The sequence below is a fragment of the Leptinotarsa decemlineata genome, unplaced genomic scaffold (assembly GCF_025532065.1).
Source record: "Leptinotarsa decemlineata unplaced genomic scaffold, Ldec_3_MD MMD2_tig00026345_RagTag_RagTag, whole genome shotgun sequence".
Lineage (NCBI taxonomy): Eukaryota > Metazoa > Arthropoda > Insecta > Coleoptera > Chrysomelidae > Leptinotarsa > Leptinotarsa decemlineata.
The window spans coordinates 411,578-430,199 of NW_027412696.1; the positions used below are offsets into that span (position 1 = coordinate 411,578).

At 35.5% G+C, this 18,622-nt stretch overlaps 1 protein-coding gene across 4 annotated transcripts in view; it reads right to left on the minus strand.

The window, feature by feature from the left end:
• Positions 1-2,923: 2,923 nt before the first annotated feature.
• axo (axotactin) overlaps positions 2,924-18,622 on the minus strand; it is a 99,825-nt gene continuing 84,126 nt past the window's right edge. For 3 of the 4 annotated variants that reach the window (XM_074183790.1, XM_074183794.1, XM_074183793.1), the window contains one exon: positions 2,924-3,252. In XM_074183790.1, the coding sequence (XP_074039891.1) occupies positions 2,984-3,252 (269 nt within the window). In that variant the 3' untranslated portion in view covers positions 2,924-2,983. The remainder of the gene's footprint in view (positions 3,253-18,622) is intronic. The other variant, XM_074183792.1, reaches the window with a different exon arrangement.

Consider the following 18,622-nt stretch of genomic DNA (forward strand, 5'->3'; position numbering starts at 1 on the left):
TAAATACCTACTTATTGGTACTTTTGTGATCATGGGAAAGATGAAAGGAAGGCTAGGCACTGCGAAGCGAACGATTGTTCGCAAGTGAGAAAAGACGTAGTCGTAGAGAAATAACTGATGAAGAGGTGTGTTTTTGACTATTGAATTAATCAGTTCCATCACACCATTTTGGAAATTCAAGCGACATCATTATGACTTAAGGTTTTCAATTAGTTACATACTGAGCAACGATGATTAGAACAAATTCATTGCAATTTGCGCACAATTTTTCTTCTGTATGACAAAACGAATATTCGTGTCCGATTCTATATTCATATCTTTTATACAGTGAATTATAAAAAATTATCGAACATTAATAATAATAAAGTTCTTCCATAATTCAACGCTACGAGTATACAATAAATGTACACCCACCCATTCCTAAATAAATTATATTGTTATCAAAGTTACACCTTTTTTATGGGGTTTAAAGTATTTCAGGCATCGGTAGAGCTCAATACCATTTTTGACATCAATATTTGGTTTGTTGGAATACATGTTGGTATTGGGATAGGTACATGTTTTGTCGAAGTATAATTAAACGTATTATTAGGTATCTGTAGAGTAGGGTGGGTGAGTGTAAGCCCTCAGCACTCAAGCCACATGTGAGACCCATTGTACACCCTCCCGAGGAGTTGTCCTCCTAGGTCATCGTCCATACTGTCCTTTCCAGGAAGGTGGATAGGTCATTGGGAGACATCTCCTTTATAGGAGGAGGTGTAGGCCAAGACTCGCCAAACACATCCTCTCTTATTGACGATAACTCTGGGCACTGGCATAGGACATGCCTGACAGTCTAATATCTTCGTGTTCACACATCCTCCATAATATGGAGGTGTTTGCTTAATTGACAGTGGCCAGTCAGAAATCCTACTGTTAAGCGTAGATTTTTCATGGTCATGGCCAGATATTTCTTTGGTGCCAGCTTCCCAGGGTCGCCCAGGTTGATCCTGGCAAGATTGCATCTTTTGATTCCATCCGATCTCTTTAGGGATTGAGCCTGGGTGTAACATTTGGCTAGTTCCGCAATTGTCGATCTCATCAGGCCGTAGGTGCCACTGGGTCCTAAAATTGTTAGTCCAGCCGTTTCCTTGGCTGAAGAGTCGACAATGCGATTACCTTTACTCCTGTCGTGCCCGGTAATTCACCTCAGGATAATGTTATTATCTACCGAGGCCTTGGCCAATTCTTGGTGACACTCTAGTACTAGCCCTGAGGTAACACGTTGTCTATTCAAGGCTAATAGGGCTTGTGTGCTGTCAGTGCAGATTGTTATGTTTCTCCGTGTTACGATCTTCGTTCGGGTTTGAAGGCCGTCGTGATTTGGAACTGTATCTTAACGTTTCGCCAGCACGAGTGGCTGGCTTCTTCAGAGGTCTATTTATCCTGATGGCTCATCGATGACACGTGATTTCTATTTCTTAAGCTGTATTTATGTTGACACAGGTAGCCCGCCTTTCTAGTTGGTGCGTTGTTACCAATAGGTACTGAGGCACCGAGAAATATAAACAATATTAATTTATATCACTGGAGTTTTATCTCAACAAAACCAAACCGTCATTTTTAACACCTCGACACGTGTTTCAATCACCAAGTGATCATCTTCAAGAGGAAGATTGAACTAGTTTGAACTAGATTGAAACACGTGTCGAGGTGTTGAAAATAGCGGTTTGATGTTGGGATAAAACTCCATTAATATTCATTACTACACCAAAGGTTCCAAACAGTGCATCACAAATATTAATTTAACTGTTCGGCGTCACCGAACAGTTAAATTAATATCTTCATATCTTCGGTTCATATCTTCGGCATGTCTGTTCTTACTGTATGTCGTAGCTTGAATTTGGCTTTGGCAACCGACTCTTCCCAATAATAGATGGCGCCAAACTAATTATATAAAGATGGCATTGGATGCAGATGTCCATCATGAGGTAATTAATTTACGTATATCTACGTAGGCTGAGTCGTAGGTAATTTTTAAATTTATTGATCACAGTAAACCTACTTTTTTATTTGAGCATTCAAATAAAAATTTGTATTGAAAGCAGCTATTATCGTACAAACATCCGTTTTGATGAATATTGAGATATGTGCTCAACATGGCTCAGTCTTGCAATTCAAATTTGACCCATTCTACACATCGAATTGTGTGAAAAGGTGTTTTGACAGTTTTTCAATAACTTGTTGGTTTGAGATAAACGGTTTTTGATATTTCAAAATGATTTTATTGGTTCGAGGATTATGAATCTAATGTTAAACACATTGATTTTGTGATTCAAATAAAAAGGAAATGGATATAGGAATGACGAATAAATATTTTTGGATTTTGAATAATTATTTGGATATGCGGGAATGTCCAAGATGGCTGACAAATTTTTTGGTTTGTGGTCCGATTTCATTCAAAATCGATAAAATTAATTGGGTTTTTGAGAGTAGATGAAGAAAGCGTCCCACAGATATTGTATGCGTAAGTGAGAGAAAGGTATGTGTATTCAATGGGTGTGTATAAACCGTTGTCGTCCCGTTGAAATATTATCGGGGAAGGCGAGTCGAATGATAAGAAATATCGTAAGTGAAGGGGTTGCAAGAATTTCACAATCAATTCGACCATTTTTATATGTAAATCTCCATAAGGAATTTTAAAGTTCATTCTGGCGATTTTTGCGGGGGGGGGGAATTAGAGCGGTGTGTTCATCGTAACGTAGTCGAGAGAGATCCATTTTGATGATAAGGATTTGTCTGAAAAATAATAAGGAATGTCGGCTTTTCTAAAATTAACTTTTTATTTCAAAATGTTTTGGTAAACAGCTGCGGTTCACTACATTCAGCTTATAATTAAAAGGAGAGTAAGTGCAGGTCATCTTATATATTGAATTATTACTGATTCGTGGATAATACATTTTATTATTTAATTTTTCACATGTTTCATGTTTTCAATAATGTATCAATCTAAAGACACAACACTTTCAATAGACCACCTGTTCCTTGGTAGAAGGCGTGGTCCACCCAAATAGCTCAAAGGATTGGCAAATTTTCTCTGATATTCATTCATTACTATTGGCCTAAGGTTAGTGAGAATGCTGTTACTTATTCTTTTGATCTTTTCGTTTCCATTCTGCTCCTTTACTTCTTCGTCACATTTAATAAACGGTTCCAATTCAGGTTGTTCAATGTTCGGATTGGAATTGTCATCAGGTTGGTTGTACTCATTCACTATAAAAAAATACAAAATATGATGCAGTAAATATTTAGTTATTTATTTCCAATTTCCTGATAAAAATCACTGATGATATAATATATATCAACCAATGCATAACATTGAAAGTAAATGAATACTTAGAAAGTCACAACAATAGATTCGTATTTCTGTTTAAAAAAATATTTTGATTTAAGAGGAATTTGTTCGAAACTCGTCTATTATTCACCAACGGGAACAGATTGTCCTCGAAACGAAACCAAAAGCACCGAAGGTTATACCATTATAATTGAAGCGGTGCACTTTCTGACATTGTTAAAATAATACTAAAAACGCAATTATTACAAAATGCAGGCGACACCGATTATGTAGTTAGTGGAGATACGAGTACTTGATAGGTAATAACATTAGAGGGTGGTGCTCTCGGTTTTTTAAATCAAAATATCATGATCGTTCACTGCCTGCTATGTCGTTGTCCGCTTGTCTACCTTGAGAGCCTATGTCCATTTTATAAGAAATTCAATGCGAGTTATACCACTAACTAGCGTGGTTGAGGACAATTTTCTTAAATAATTTCGGTCTGGTCGTGTCTGCAGTTTCAGGAAGACTCGTGGAATTTCACCCCTTCCGGATATATAAGTACGTGAAAACCTACTTCTTGAGACAGAGTGAGTACCTACATTTCTCCTTCAATGTCAAGTGGACTATCGAAATAAAGAAGATATGCGTTTTATTTATTATTGTTACCGAATGATTATTTATTGATTGTTTAAACTTGTAAATGCTTTTCCTTCAATATTGTTCATGTATACCTATTTGTGATTTAATCGGCAGCTGTTAATTGAACAATCCCTATTGATTAAAATTATTGCGTTATAACTATTATGAAATTTTGATGTTCATATTATCTATTCTTATTTGTTGGCTTCACTGGAAACCAATCTCCGTGTTTCATTTGTATTTAGTTTCCTGCTACTTGTTTACTAATTCATTAATATTTATGACATAGTTAAGAGAGTAGCAAACTTCGTTGCAAATTATCATATATTTATTGATTAATTATATATTCATATATCTGCATTTATTTTGTTTGATTCCCTCATTCCTCTTCAATTTATATAAATATATTTATTGGCTGACGCCCTCTCAGCTTACTGAAGAACATCTTGAATTTCCAATGAGATCTCAAGAATTCGAATCCACGCCTTGGTTGTGACGTAGATAAAATTGATGTTAAAACTTTTTTTAAGAAATTTCATTTTTCAAGTAAGTACGCCACAATAATGCATATTATCAACTATTGCATATGTGAAGGCACCGTATAGAAGTAAACACAAGTAAGTTCACTCTTCGCTATATTTGGGTCAAGGTTCCCTACCTCAAATTTTATGCTCAGCCGACCTACATCGCAACCGACTGAATCTGATGCTTTCACCAAGCGAGCCAAGTTAAGGCATGGAATATTATCACAGAGTAAGCCGTTGTAAGTGGTGGTTTTGTATTTGTGAAAAAATCGTGTCTAGTTTCAAAATGAACAAGTGTCGAGCTGTGTCGAGCTTGAATAAGGGAAAGCAATATAGACTAGCACCCAAACTTACTGATTCTTATTCATTTCCAACTAACTTTCAATGGATGAAAGTTAAATTAGCCAGTCAAGTTTTCAGTCATTCGGTGGCTACAGCGATGAATACTTATGTCAGTTTTAATCAACAATAGGAACGGCTACATTAATTGAAAAAATGGATGAAGTGTTTAATATTTTGAATTCAAATCGGTTTATTCTATGTCAAATATTTCTATAAACCTTTTTTCGGATCATCAAAACAAATTGATGTTCTGAAAGAAATTAAAATATTTTTCAGCAAATTAACTGTAACATCAAAAAAAGGAAAAAATACGGCTGGAGAAATGAGATTCATTGAGTGGTGGCAGATAACAATTTTGGCATTTCTGCAACTTTGGGAAAACCTACATAGTGAAGGACACTCCTACATATTGACGAGGAATATAAATCAGGACTGTGTGGAAAATTATTTTGGTCAACTGAGAAATACTTATGAAAATGCCAGAAACCCAACTCCTATTCAAATTACCAGAGCTTTCAAAAACACATTTACTCTTCAGTATTCTAGCCACCCCCAAAGGCAACAGCTTGGGTTATGTTTGTGGATAACTTTTGAGAAAATGTTTAAGAAAACATTCATGTAAAGTATGTACAAATTTTGCCACGGCGACTAGTACCACACTGAATGAAACAAATGTACCTACTTATATAGTTATTTCAAGACATACAGGAATACAAAAGCCAAACAGTTTAGACGTTTATATATGCCGCCAGATTATTTTCAAAAAGTATCATTCATCTAGAGACAGAATTTCTTAATCATTTTAACAATTTATGTGCCACTGATTGTATAGGCAACCAGTTCAAAACACTGTTTTCAAAAATCAACATTTCTTTCCCTTGTGATAATTTTCCTTTGGATTATTTATTTTCTCTTTTTACAAGGGTATAAGAATTATTCATACTTTCAAATTTGAAAACAAATATTGATAAAAATCATCATTCTGAAAAACCGTTAGAATAGATTAGCATAAGTTTTTGGCCTAAATTGTATACCTAATCTTACTTCACAAAATATGCGTTTATTTCACCACCATGTTTTATTTTTCATCAATTCCTAGACAGTTCATAATCAGATGAGACATTTATTGTGAACTCGTAGCAATGATGAAGTCAGATCATGGTCACATATTTTTTGATCGAACCTTGTGCAGAGGTGCACAATGGCTCTTAGCCTGTGTTTTAGCCGATACCTTCTGCCCTGCCATACGCCAGCAAAAAATAAAATCTCGACTTGATACATCAAAGGCGCCGACCGGGAGTGAATTTACTGTTTTTTACTTCTATACGGTGGTGAAGGTGACGTTCCTGGCGCTTGGAAATGTGCAGTTGTGAGACCATTTCCGAAGAAGTCCAATCCCAAGGGATTGAAGGGCTTAAAAGCAATACGTATTCTACCAACTCTTTCTAAGGTATTGTAGAAGGTTTTAGAAACTCAACTGACGGTATATTTGGCCGAAAACTCGTTAATTCATTCGGTTTATCCAAAACAAGCACTTTTTCCATTCACCAGAAATGCAATACTCTTCTCGATGCGTGATTCACCAACCTAGTTGACGTCTTTAGTAGATGACGTAAACTGAACTGAGTGTTAGATACTCTTAATTTTTATCTAACAGGACACATTTTCACTTTCTGATATGATTTCGTGTAGAAATTTGGGAAAAATGTTCTCGTGAAAGTTCCCGCAAATTTCAACATAGCGCAATAAACATTAATGATTTCGGATAAAATTTGCGGAAAATTTTCTCGTGAAAGTTCCCTCAAATTTCAAGACAGGGGTCATAAAGAGAAATACAATGGGCTGCTTGGAATGGGACCTTTATCACTGTTCACAGTTCTAATGCCACACTTTGCTATTTTTAGACTTTCGAAAGTATCCAAAAATCTAGTATCATGCACCGATCTCAAAAATTTCAGACAGTTTTGATTTAATCTGTGGCCATTCTCCAATACATGTTGAGCGACAGTAAAGAAACCGGATATGTGCTACCTGTTCTTTGAAACGAGTTCAAATGGCTCGCTTAGTCTGGCCAATATATTTTTTGTCACAGTCCTCACAGTTTATTTTGTATATCCCTGACTTTTCATTTTCCAATATATTGTCGTCGGGGTTATCTAACATTTGTTGAAGAGAGCAAGAAGTTTTCAAGGTTACTTTAAAGTTCAACTTTTTGAAAATACGATCTAATCCATTAGTTTATCTTAGTTCATAGGGAAGGACAACACTCTTTGAGTCCATGTCTGTTTGAAAAGCCGAAGATTTACGAAGAATCTCCCTGAATCTACGTTTTCTAATTAACGTATGTACAATATTTGATGATGCATTGATGCAGATATGTCCCTGATTTTCTCAATATCGTACCTTTATTTGCTCAAGAGGAACGTAATCAGCATATGAACAAGACAATTTAGACCTGCCATTTTGTGTTGTAGACAATGGTGTGAGGTATCAGAAATATATCTAAGCGTATCTAAAAATTCCAAAATCTAGACCCTGGTTATTTCTGATCATTACGGCTTCACAAATGGTAACTCTTCGTTGTTTTTAATCTCATATGCAAACCAAAGATTTGGGGTTCTGTTGTTAAAAATTGCCCTCTACCTTTGATTTTTTGGTATCAAAAATCAAAAATACATCGTCTATATATTGGATCTATGTTCCTGGAAAGTAATATAACTCCAATTCAAATTTGCCATTGAACAGATTAGCTATGAAGGGGGAGAGTGCTATAGTTGTACAACTGCACTCTTACATATCGATGATTTTTCTTATTAGTCAGTGGGCTATGCTTTGAAGACTGGCAGTAAACAAATCTAAAGAAATGATATTGAAATGTTCAAGCCAATCTCGGATATACCTACACAGTAGGTTGAATGGACTGACGCCTATCAGAAAAAACTACTCCCCTGGCTAATAACACGAAGGGCGTTGGATTATATCCAACCTATTGTGTAGGTATATCCGAGACTGGCTTGAACGTTTAAAGTTAATTTCTTTAGATTTGTTTACTACCAGTCTTCAAGCATAGCCCACTGACTAAGTTTTTCTTCCTTATTCAGAGTGGGTGTCACACCAATAGGTGGTTCCACTTATGTTTCGCTTGCGTTTACGCAGCTATTTTTATCAAGTACTTTCTTGGTTTTTTCTCATTTTGTCTTCAATTGAGGACCGCCTGCCCGGTACTGACGATGCCCAATAGGCTGAAACAGCTGTATACCGGTGGCTCTTAAATTGAAATCAATATGGGAATGATCAAAAAGTACTAATCTATATACACACATCGGAAAAGTCTAGGGATATTTTTAAAAATGGCAATAATTTTTTTTTAGATCGCTTTAGGGAAAAAAAGTTGACGGGTGATTATTAAACGAATGTAACTTACAACAAAATTAATTGAATGGTCAAAAATACTGAGTGCGCATATAAGCAAAACTAAAAAAAAATATGGCTCTTCTTTGGCACCCCGAAAAAAATCATAATACAAAAAAAATTGGAATCAGTACAAAGTATGGCCTCCACGCTGGTTTATTACGGCCCTACATCTATCGTGCATCGACAAAATGAGATTGTCAATGTCTTGTTGAGGTACATTTGCCCATTCAGCGATTAAAAGCTCTCTCAATTGAAACGTTGTGTGAATGTTTCCCATATGCGGAGTAATTCTTCGTTTAAGCATGTCTCACACATGCTCGATGGGATTCAGGTCCGGTGATTGTGCTGGCCATGGCAATACATCAACTCCTTCGTTGGTGAGCCAGTCAGTCACTAGACGCGCGACATGTGGACGAGCATTATCGTGCATTAGGTGGAAGTTTTCACCAAAAGCACCAGCAAACGGACGGACGATAGGTAGAAGAATGGTGTCGAGGTACTGTCGAGCTGTGAGGGAGCGATTTGGAAAAACGAGATCGGTTCTGCCGCCGATCATGATTCCGCCCCATAGCATTACTGTACCACCTCTGTATGTGTGGACTTCCTGGACGTGTCTCAAACGTTCATTATTTCCAGGTCGTCTCCACAGTCTTACTCGACGAGAATCTGGATGAAATCCAAATCTGGATTCGTCTGTAAACAAAACTGTGGCCCAATCATTTGCATCCCAGTTTTGATGTTCTTGACACCACTCTAATCTTCTACCGCGATTGCCTCTCGACAAAGGTGGACATCTAAGTGGCCTTCTGTTGTGGAGATCTGCTTCATGCAGTCGATTTCTGACAGTATCACGACCAATGGTTACCTGGTGCGTCTGCTGCAACACGTTAACCAACTCAGGTGTTGTGATTGTCAGTTGTCTTCTTGCGGTTAAGACCAAAAATCGGTCTTGAACTGCAGTTGTAGCGCTTCTCGCCCTGGATGTTGTTCGGCTGGACTGCCAGTTTCACGGAAACGCCGCCACAATCGACTGATAACACTTTGGGAGACCCCCAAACGAAGAGCTACATCATTTTGTCGCATGCCACCTTGAAGAAGCCCTACAGCTCTATTCATCTCAGCCAATGGTAAGTGATGGCGTTCCATGTTAAAGCACAATATTTCCAGTTTTATTGCTGAGCAAGAACTGCATAGAATGTACAAGCTCGACACTTTCAGATTATTCATTTTAGCCGAAAACCTACAGTTTGTAAAAAACTTGATAAAAGATTAGTTACCGTTTTTGCAGGCTTTGTTCAACCCATAGAAATCTACAGGGTGGTCGAGTGTACCAATTTAATCGAAATTAAACGACCTCATGCATTTATTTTTATGATATTTAGTATGTTATAAAAATATCCCTAGACTTTTCCGATGTATATATATATAGTTGAAGGACAGTCTTTGCTGACTAGTTAGAAACAAAATATGTTTATTTACCAGCAAAAGAAAGAGTTTCCAATACATCATATGCAATTTCAAATAGACTACAAAAAAAGGAAAACAATCAATTAAATGGAATGTCCTAGATATGGATAATAAACATCGAGAGACCCCTTAAAACCCTAAGGTTGTGCATGGGAATTCTTTACTTATTGTGTTACCAAATAATCTTCGAACAGTATTTCAGTGAATATTTACAATATTCTTGACCTGAGAAAAAGTAAATGACAATGAGAGGAGAATCGAAACTTCAGCGACGAAAGTAGGGAAATTTTGATAAGTTATTTGTTATGAATTATATTTAATATTATTTCATGATCTACATTGAGGAGATACTTTTTGAATATATTTTTTATTAGAGGTATCGAGTTGACTTTCATTAGCTTATTTTTATGCATATCGTCTAGAGAGTTATAGAATTTATTTCCTAAAAAACTGAAACAACATTGTCTCACCGATTTTTTTGTTGTCTGTATTTGTACCAACATTTTTGCTTTGTTTCTTGTGGTATAACTATGCTCTAATTGTTGAAGGGTGTATTTATTTTTACTTATGGAAATTGCTATGTCGTGTAAATATAACTTTCTGACGCTGAGGATAGCTGCATCCTCAAAAAGCTTTTTTGACGGATACGTATATTTTTTTTTGGTAAATTATTTTCAAAATTTTTTTTCTGTACTATCTCAAGTTTTTAAAGATGGGTATTAAGTACACCACCCCAGCTAAGGATACCGTATCGCAGTCGTGACTCCACAAGAGCATAATATAGAGTTTTGAGGGAACAAGTATCTAATATTTGAATTGAAGGGGTTATATTTTTAGGAGTGATTAATTTTTTGGGAAAGAAAGTTTTTGGCTTTCTACTACTCCATCTGATACAAAAAATGGGATGAGAGAATCTTCCAAAGAAAGGAAGGAAGTAATCAATTTGAAACTCTATACATGAATGTGTAGATCATGCAAAGAAGTAACTTTCAGACACAAACTGAAAGAAAGTCCTCCTGAAACAGCTACTTTCATATAAACATTGAATTACACGAAAGAAAATAATTTTTTCGAAACAAATACTTCTATATGAACAGTGTTCTATGTGAGTACAATTTATTACCATTCATTCAAAGTAGAACTCATGTGAATGATATCTGATTCTTATTCCACAACAAATGTTTGAAATACAAACTGAGTAGAGAAAAGTATCTTCTGTATAATTCAGTGTTCATATAGAAGTATTTGTTTCGAAAGAATTATTTTCTTTCATGTAATTCAATGTTTATATGAAAGTAGCTGTTTCAGGAGGACTTTCTTTCAGTTTGTGTCTGAAAGTTACTTCTTTGCATGATCTACACATTCATGTATAGTTTCAAATTGATTACTTCCTTCCTTTCTTTGGAAGATTCTCTCATCCCTTTTTTTGTATCAGATGGAGTAGTAGAAAGCCAAAAACTTTCTTCCCCAAAAAATATCTAATATTCTATTGAAGCATTTGAATCTATATAAAAATGGTCTTAAACTTTTAGTTGCTTCATCGATTTGATGATTCCATCCTAAATGACAATCTATTATAACCCCTAGATATCGGACTCTCTCTGCTTGTTTGATGGCAATCTGTTGATTGGTTTTTTCCATGTGAGTTCCTTGAACTTAGGTAAGTTAGTTCAGTAACTCGAAAAAGTTTTGTCAAAATTTACGGTAAGCAACTCATGGTCAAAACAATTGATAATATTTAACAGATCGTTTTCCATTTTTATTTTCAGACTCTTCCAGGTTTCTGCAGTGTATAGAATGGTAGTGTCATCAGCGAAGCTCACAATTTGACCTGTAGTTTCCTGGATGGCGAGTAGACTATTTATATATAATGAAAAAAGTAGTGGCCCTAGCACTGTACCTTGTGGTTTTCCATATTTAATACATTTCTCTACATTCTATTTCCTATTTTTACATACTACTTGCGGCAACTCAAATAATCTGAAAATAATTCATTTGCCACACCTCGTATTCCTGAATCTTGCAGGGAGTCCAACAGCTGTTGGTGATCCACAGTATCGAAAGCCTTTGCAAGATCCACATCCACATTTGGAAATTGCATCATTGGTCGATAATTTTTCTCTGAACCCGTACTGCAGGGATGATATCACGTTATTCTTATTGAGAAAATCATTCATTCTTGATTTTAGTGACTTTTCAAAAACTTTTGTAATTGACGTAATCAGAGAGATCGGCCTATAGTTACAAGTATGAGATTTGTCGCCCTTTTTATATACCGGGGTAACAACTGAAATTTTGAATTCAGATGGACATTTGCCATTTTTATATATTTGATCAATGAGTTGTGCCAACTGTTCAGATTTTTCCTCCTTTAAAAGTTTGTCAAAACCTGGTGATTTGTTAATCGTAAGTGAATTTACGATACTCACAATTTCATTTTTGTTTACAGGTTTGAGGAATATACTTTCCTGTATTGATGTCCTTTTTGATGGTGAATTTGATGGCTTGTCAATTTTTTTAGCATATATTTCTCCAACGTCGACAAAATAATCGTTGAATGTATTTGCTATCATCTTTGTATCAGTTACGATTTTGTTTTCGTTATTAATTATTTGTTTTATTGTATCATCCTTTTTAGGGCTCGGATTCACAATTTTCCATAAGTTTTTTGTTTAATTTTTATTCCTATTAATTTCGTTTCTATAAAAATTTTCTTTATTCAGTTTTATTAGTCTATTTTCGTGATTACGATATTGATTATATTGTCGTTTTCTTTCAGCATCTTTGGGATACATTTTATGTTCACAATATAGATCATTTCTTTTATTAATTGAAGTAATAAGCTCTTTAGTAATACATTTTTTACGTTTAATTTCTTTTCGATGCATAATTATTTGTTTGGTGTTTTGTGCAATAAGATGCTTAAATATTTCTATGAACGTACTTGCCAATCAGTTAGAATCTACAGTATGAAAATATTCGGTCCAGTTATGATTCTTTAGGTCTTTTTTCAAAGCATTGTAATTAATACATTTCTTTATATATTCTACTTTTGTTTCATTACTTATCAAAATCGACGCAACTAGAATGGTTGCCTTGTGGTCTGTTATTGCATGATCAAAGACAGCAAATAATGAGTTCTTTATACTAACTTCATTTTTATCATTGAACAAAATATGATCTATGCAGGTTGATGCTCCCCGCTCGGCACGTGTGTCACTGTTAATCATTAAAATAAAGTTATACTCGCTCATTACGTCTAGATATTCTGAAATAAGTTCATTGTCATCGGTTAAGTTCAAATTCATATCTCCGACTATGATATGATGCGTTTCTGAAGTAGTTTTACAGTTTTCCAGATATTTTTTCAATTCATTTACAAATGTAATAGCTTCTGTTGAAGGTGGTCGGTATACTGATGTTATGAGAATATCGTTTTTTTTTTATTAGCAATTTTTGTTTCAATGACTCTACATTCACCTATTAATTTAACTTCATTATACGACATAATATTTTTTCTTATATAAATTACTGTACCATCATTTTTATTTATATCCCCATAATTGTATATCATATTGTAATTTTCAATTTCATATATATATGATGAGCTGTTTTCTCGGGTTTCGCTCCGTGTTCTGTGTATTTTCTCCCCATAAGGATTATTTTCACAACGTTTCGGCAAAGTCTCATTTGCCATCTTCTGGTGATGTCTGGTTTTTTCAACTAGACTGATTAATTCGAACTCTGTGTCTCAATTTATAGGGATGGATGTTTCCCTTTACCTGCGTTGCTGCCACTACCTGTGTTTGCTCGACTACCTGTTTTGGTCTTATTACCTGAGCTGCCTCTCCTGTCTCTGTTATTGTACCTGTATTGTCCTGTACCGAGTTTTGCCTCTGGAGTTGAGCAGTCTGATTGCTTGTGCGAAGTGATAAAACGGATCTCCATGTTGATGGTAATCTTTGCGCATCATCCCTCTTGTTCATATTATTAGGTCGTTTTTCAATTTCGATTGCCTCTCTGATTGTTCGTGAGTAAAAGTTTTCGTTGCTTGCTAGCATTTTTGTGTTGTCGAAATTGATGTTATGTCCTGTTTGAAGTACGTGTTGGAAGAGAGAAGACGTGGTGACTTTTCCCTTCACTGCTAGTTTGTGTTCATCTTTGCGAATGTTGATTCGTCTGTTGGTCTGGCCGATGTAAGTCCTATCACAATCATGGCATGGTACTTCATACACTCCTTGTGATTCCAGTGGTATCTGATCCTTGGGATTACGAAGCATGGACCTTATTGTTCGTTCTGGTACGAACGAAGTTGATATGTTATGTCGGTGAAGTATTCTGCTGATTTTATCTGTTGTTCCTGCAATATATGGTAGTGTGGTTGTTATGACCGGTGTATCTCGAGTTTTTTGTTGTTTCCGTGTGGTCTTGGCAGCCGCTTTTATACTTCTTTCTGAGTAGTTATTCATTTGTAGCGTTGTTTCGATGGTGTTCAACTCTTGTTGTCTGTGATCGTTGTCTGCCAGCCTCCTCGAACGTGTAATGAGTGTTTTTGCCACCGCGTGAATTTGTTTTGGGTGGTGGTGTGAATTTGCGTTTAGGTACCTGTTCGTGTGTGTTGGCTTTCGATATACCGTGTGACCTAATGTTCCGTCTGGCTTTTTCATACATTAGGTCACACGGTATATCGAAAGCCAACACACACGAACAGGTACCTAAACGCAAATTCACACCACCACCCAAAACAAATTCACGCGGTGGCAAAAACACTCATTACACGTTCGAGGAGGCTGGCAGACAACGATCACAGACAACAAGAGTTGAACACCATCGAAACAACGCTACAAATGAATAACTACTCAGAAAGAAGTATAAAAGCGGCTGCCAAGACCACACGGAAACAACAAAAAACTCGAGATACACCGGTCATAACAACCACACTACCATATATTGCAGGAACAACAGATAAAATCAGCAGAATACTTCACCGACATAACATATCAACTTCGTTCGTACCAGAACGAACAATAAGGTCCATGCTTCGTAATCCCAAGGATCAGATACCACTGGAATCACAAGGAGTGTATGAAGTACCATGCCATGATTGTGACAGGACTTACATCGGCCAGACCAACAGACGAATCAACATTCGCAAAGATGAACACAAACTAGCAGTGAAGGGAAAAGTCACCACGTCTTCTCTCTTCCAACACGTACTTCAAACAGGACATAACATCAATTTCGACAACACAAAAATGCTAGCAAGCAACGAAAACTTTTACTCACGAACAATCAGAGAGGCAATCGAAATTGAAAAACGACCTAATAATATGAACAAGAGGGATGATGCGCAAAGATTACCATCAACATGGAGATCCGTTTTATCACTTCGCACAAGCAATCAGACTGCTCAACTCCAGAGGCAAAACTCGGTACAGGACAATACAGGTACAATAACAGAGACAGGAGAGGCAGCTCAGGTAATAAGACCAAAACAGGTAGTCGAGCAAACACAGGTAGTGGCAGCAACGCAGGTAAAGGGAAACATCCATCCCTATAAATTGAGACACAGAGTTCGAATTAATCAGTCTAGTTGAAAAAACCAGACATCACCAGAAGATGGCAAATGAGACTTTGCCGAAACGTTGTGAAAATAATCCTTATGGGGAGAAAATACACAGAACACGGAGCGAAACCCGAGAAAACAGCTCATCATACTTTATCCGTGAGAATCTTCGAGTTAACATATATATATATATATATATATATATATATATATATATATATATATATATATATATATATATATATATATATATATATATATATATATATATATTTTGAATGATGCAACAAATTTTCCTTCACTTTCAGTATTTTAATATTGAATGTGAGTCACAAAAAGGATTCGAAGCCACATTTTTTTCAAATACGGACCTGTCTCTTTTATTACAAATATTGATAAAGCAGTAAAAGCATAATTCAGTTTCATTTAAAATAACTAGCATAATCAGTAACAACAATTACAAATTAGGGACCTGTCATTGATTTTTTTGTTAATTGTTTTGATTTCTTCAAAACGTATTCAACGTTTGGCATACCTCAGACATTACCTAATAGTTTGGATGTGAAAATACGATAAATTTTTTTTCAAGGCTGATTACTCATGAATCAATTTTTATACGGAATATTATTATAATTCTTGATCCTGAATTGCTTGGTTTCTATAACAGGAAAAATAAATGAATTGTTGATATCTGTCAATATCTTTCAGATGTTTATGCACTCGGTTACATCAATTTTTTTCTAAATGTATTCAACTGAACGAAGGACTGATATGCTATTCACTTATGCAAAATCAAATATAAATCGTCTTTTGGTAAGAAATGTGTATGGTGAGGTATACACGAATTGTCGTATACGTATATTACAGTTTAGGATTGACCAGTTTACCAAAATATTTTTTAACAAGATTATTCTTTACGAGAAATTGCCCACAAACTACACACTATTGCCCAGAAACATTTTAGTTGGGTCTGTAGTTTTGATGAAATATGAGTAGTATTGATACTTGTATCACCCAATATGGTTGATTTATCAGTTTGTTGAGATTGAATTAAAACATGTTTATTCGTATTTATATCCATTCATTGCTGTGGTTTTTGTGATTGATGTTAATTGCTACTGTATTTCTGAATTTGATTTTTATTCATTTGCTAGATATGATATGTCTTAATAATTCATATATACATATATACAAACCGTTTTTTAGCTGATTCCACTACCTATTGCTATCTTGGAAAAGGTAGAACCTACAAGGCCGGTAGAATTGGAACTAGAATAGTCTCTTTTCAGATCGAGAATATCAGAGGTTGTTTTCGAGATATTTCCCAAAAACTAGAATTATCGAATTTCGAATATCGAATTTCTACCACCTCAATTTCAAATGATATAAAAAGGCAGAAGAACTTTCAATAATGTTTCATATTTTATATATTCGGATATAAATCAACTTGCAATGCGACGATTTGTTCAATAGATTTTATTATCAACTTAGTTTTTTAAACGGAACTCGGTTTTTTCATCGATTTTTGTAACCACTGCAATAACAAATTCAGCTATATATTACAATTCAGGTCCGGATATAAAAATAAAGTTGATGATGAAATCTAACAAACGAAACTAAGCGTTGGAAACTGGTTTATACCAGATTATGACAAATTTGTCTCTTCTGCCGGCTAGACTTGAACTCTGCTTTTTGACTGACATTGCTTTCTCTATATTTTCTATATTTTTCGTATTGCTATATTACTATGTATTTATATAATTTGTATTTCAATCAATAAAAACGATTATTAATATTAATATCAAGCGTGGTATTAGCCGAAAGGCGCATTTCATTTGTTAAAATTGCTCTGGAATAGAAAATAGGTGCTTGATATGCTGATAGGTTGAGAGTACCATCTTAGTGAATTTGGTGTTTCGTTTAGAGGATGGATAAGATTTCGGATATTCGTGAAAAGGGGTACTACATACTACGTCAAAGATGACAATAATGTCTGTTTGGAAGATATTGAAAGATTTCAGGATTTCAATGAAGTGATAGGAATTTTGGACATATGATGAGGACTGTTCGGCTAGTGGTTGGAGAGTATTATCAAGGTATTTGGCAGGCAAGGGCGTATGTGCGGGATCTGAAGGCACTAACGATGCGACCTTTCTATGAGGGATAGTATATGAAAGAGTTTTTTTCTGATTATATAAGAACACAATATATAGAGTGTGTCTCACTTCTTATGGAAACACCCCGTAATATTCGAGGTGGGACGATTAAACTCTCAGGACTGATGGAAATGCTCAAAATGCACCTACCACCTGAATGGGGTTGGCCAAAGTCATATACACTGTCCGCCACTCGCGATGGAACACCCCATTTTACGGTAAAACATATTAGGGGACAAAATAGGCTCAAAATTCCTTCAGATTCGTGATCAGGACTACCAACTTACTACGAATACACTTTTTTCCTGAACATTGATTGTTTTGTTTTTAATTGAAAATGTGATTTTGAAAGTAGTACTTTGAAAGAATTTTGAACTACATAACATTTTTCGCCACAAAATATCCTTGTTTAATTTTAAATAATGGGAAAATGAGAATATGAACTAACATTAACCGTCCTAAAACCTCACTGATTACATGTTTCCGTTCCTCTTGAGAAATTACCATTTTCTCTCTTATTGAGAAGGAATAATTTTCCTGACAACAAAATAAAAAATAAATTATTTATGTGAAAACAAAAGTCGAGTTTCTCTCAAACAATTTCGTTCATGTTTTGATATCAAAACCAAAAAAAAAATCTACTTCAATTATTACGGAAGATACGGGGGTGTTTCCATGAGAAGTGAAACAAATTCGGATTTTTCAGGACTGAAATTTTTTTCAGGAAAAAAGTGTAATCGTAGTAAGTCGGTATTCCTGATCACGAATCTGCAGGAATTTTGAGCCTATTTTTCCCCCTAATATGTTTTACCGTAAAAATGGGGTGTTCCATCGCGAGTGGCGGACAGTGTATATCACTTTAGCCAACCCCATTCAGGTAGTAGGTGCATTTTGACCATTTCCATCAGTCCCGAGAGTTTCATCGTTCCACCTTGAGTATTACGGAAGATACGGGGGTGTTTCCATGAGAAGTGAAACAAATTCGGATTTCTCAGAACTGAAATTTTTTCAGGAAAAAAGTGTAATCGTAGTAAGTTGGTAGTCCTGATCACGAATCTGAAGGAATTTTGAGCCTATTTTGCCCCCTAATATGTTTTACCGTAAAAATGGGGTGTTCCATTGCGAGTGGCGGACAGTTTATGTCACTTTGGCCAACCCCATTCAGGTGGTAGGTGCATTTTGAGCATTTACATCAGTC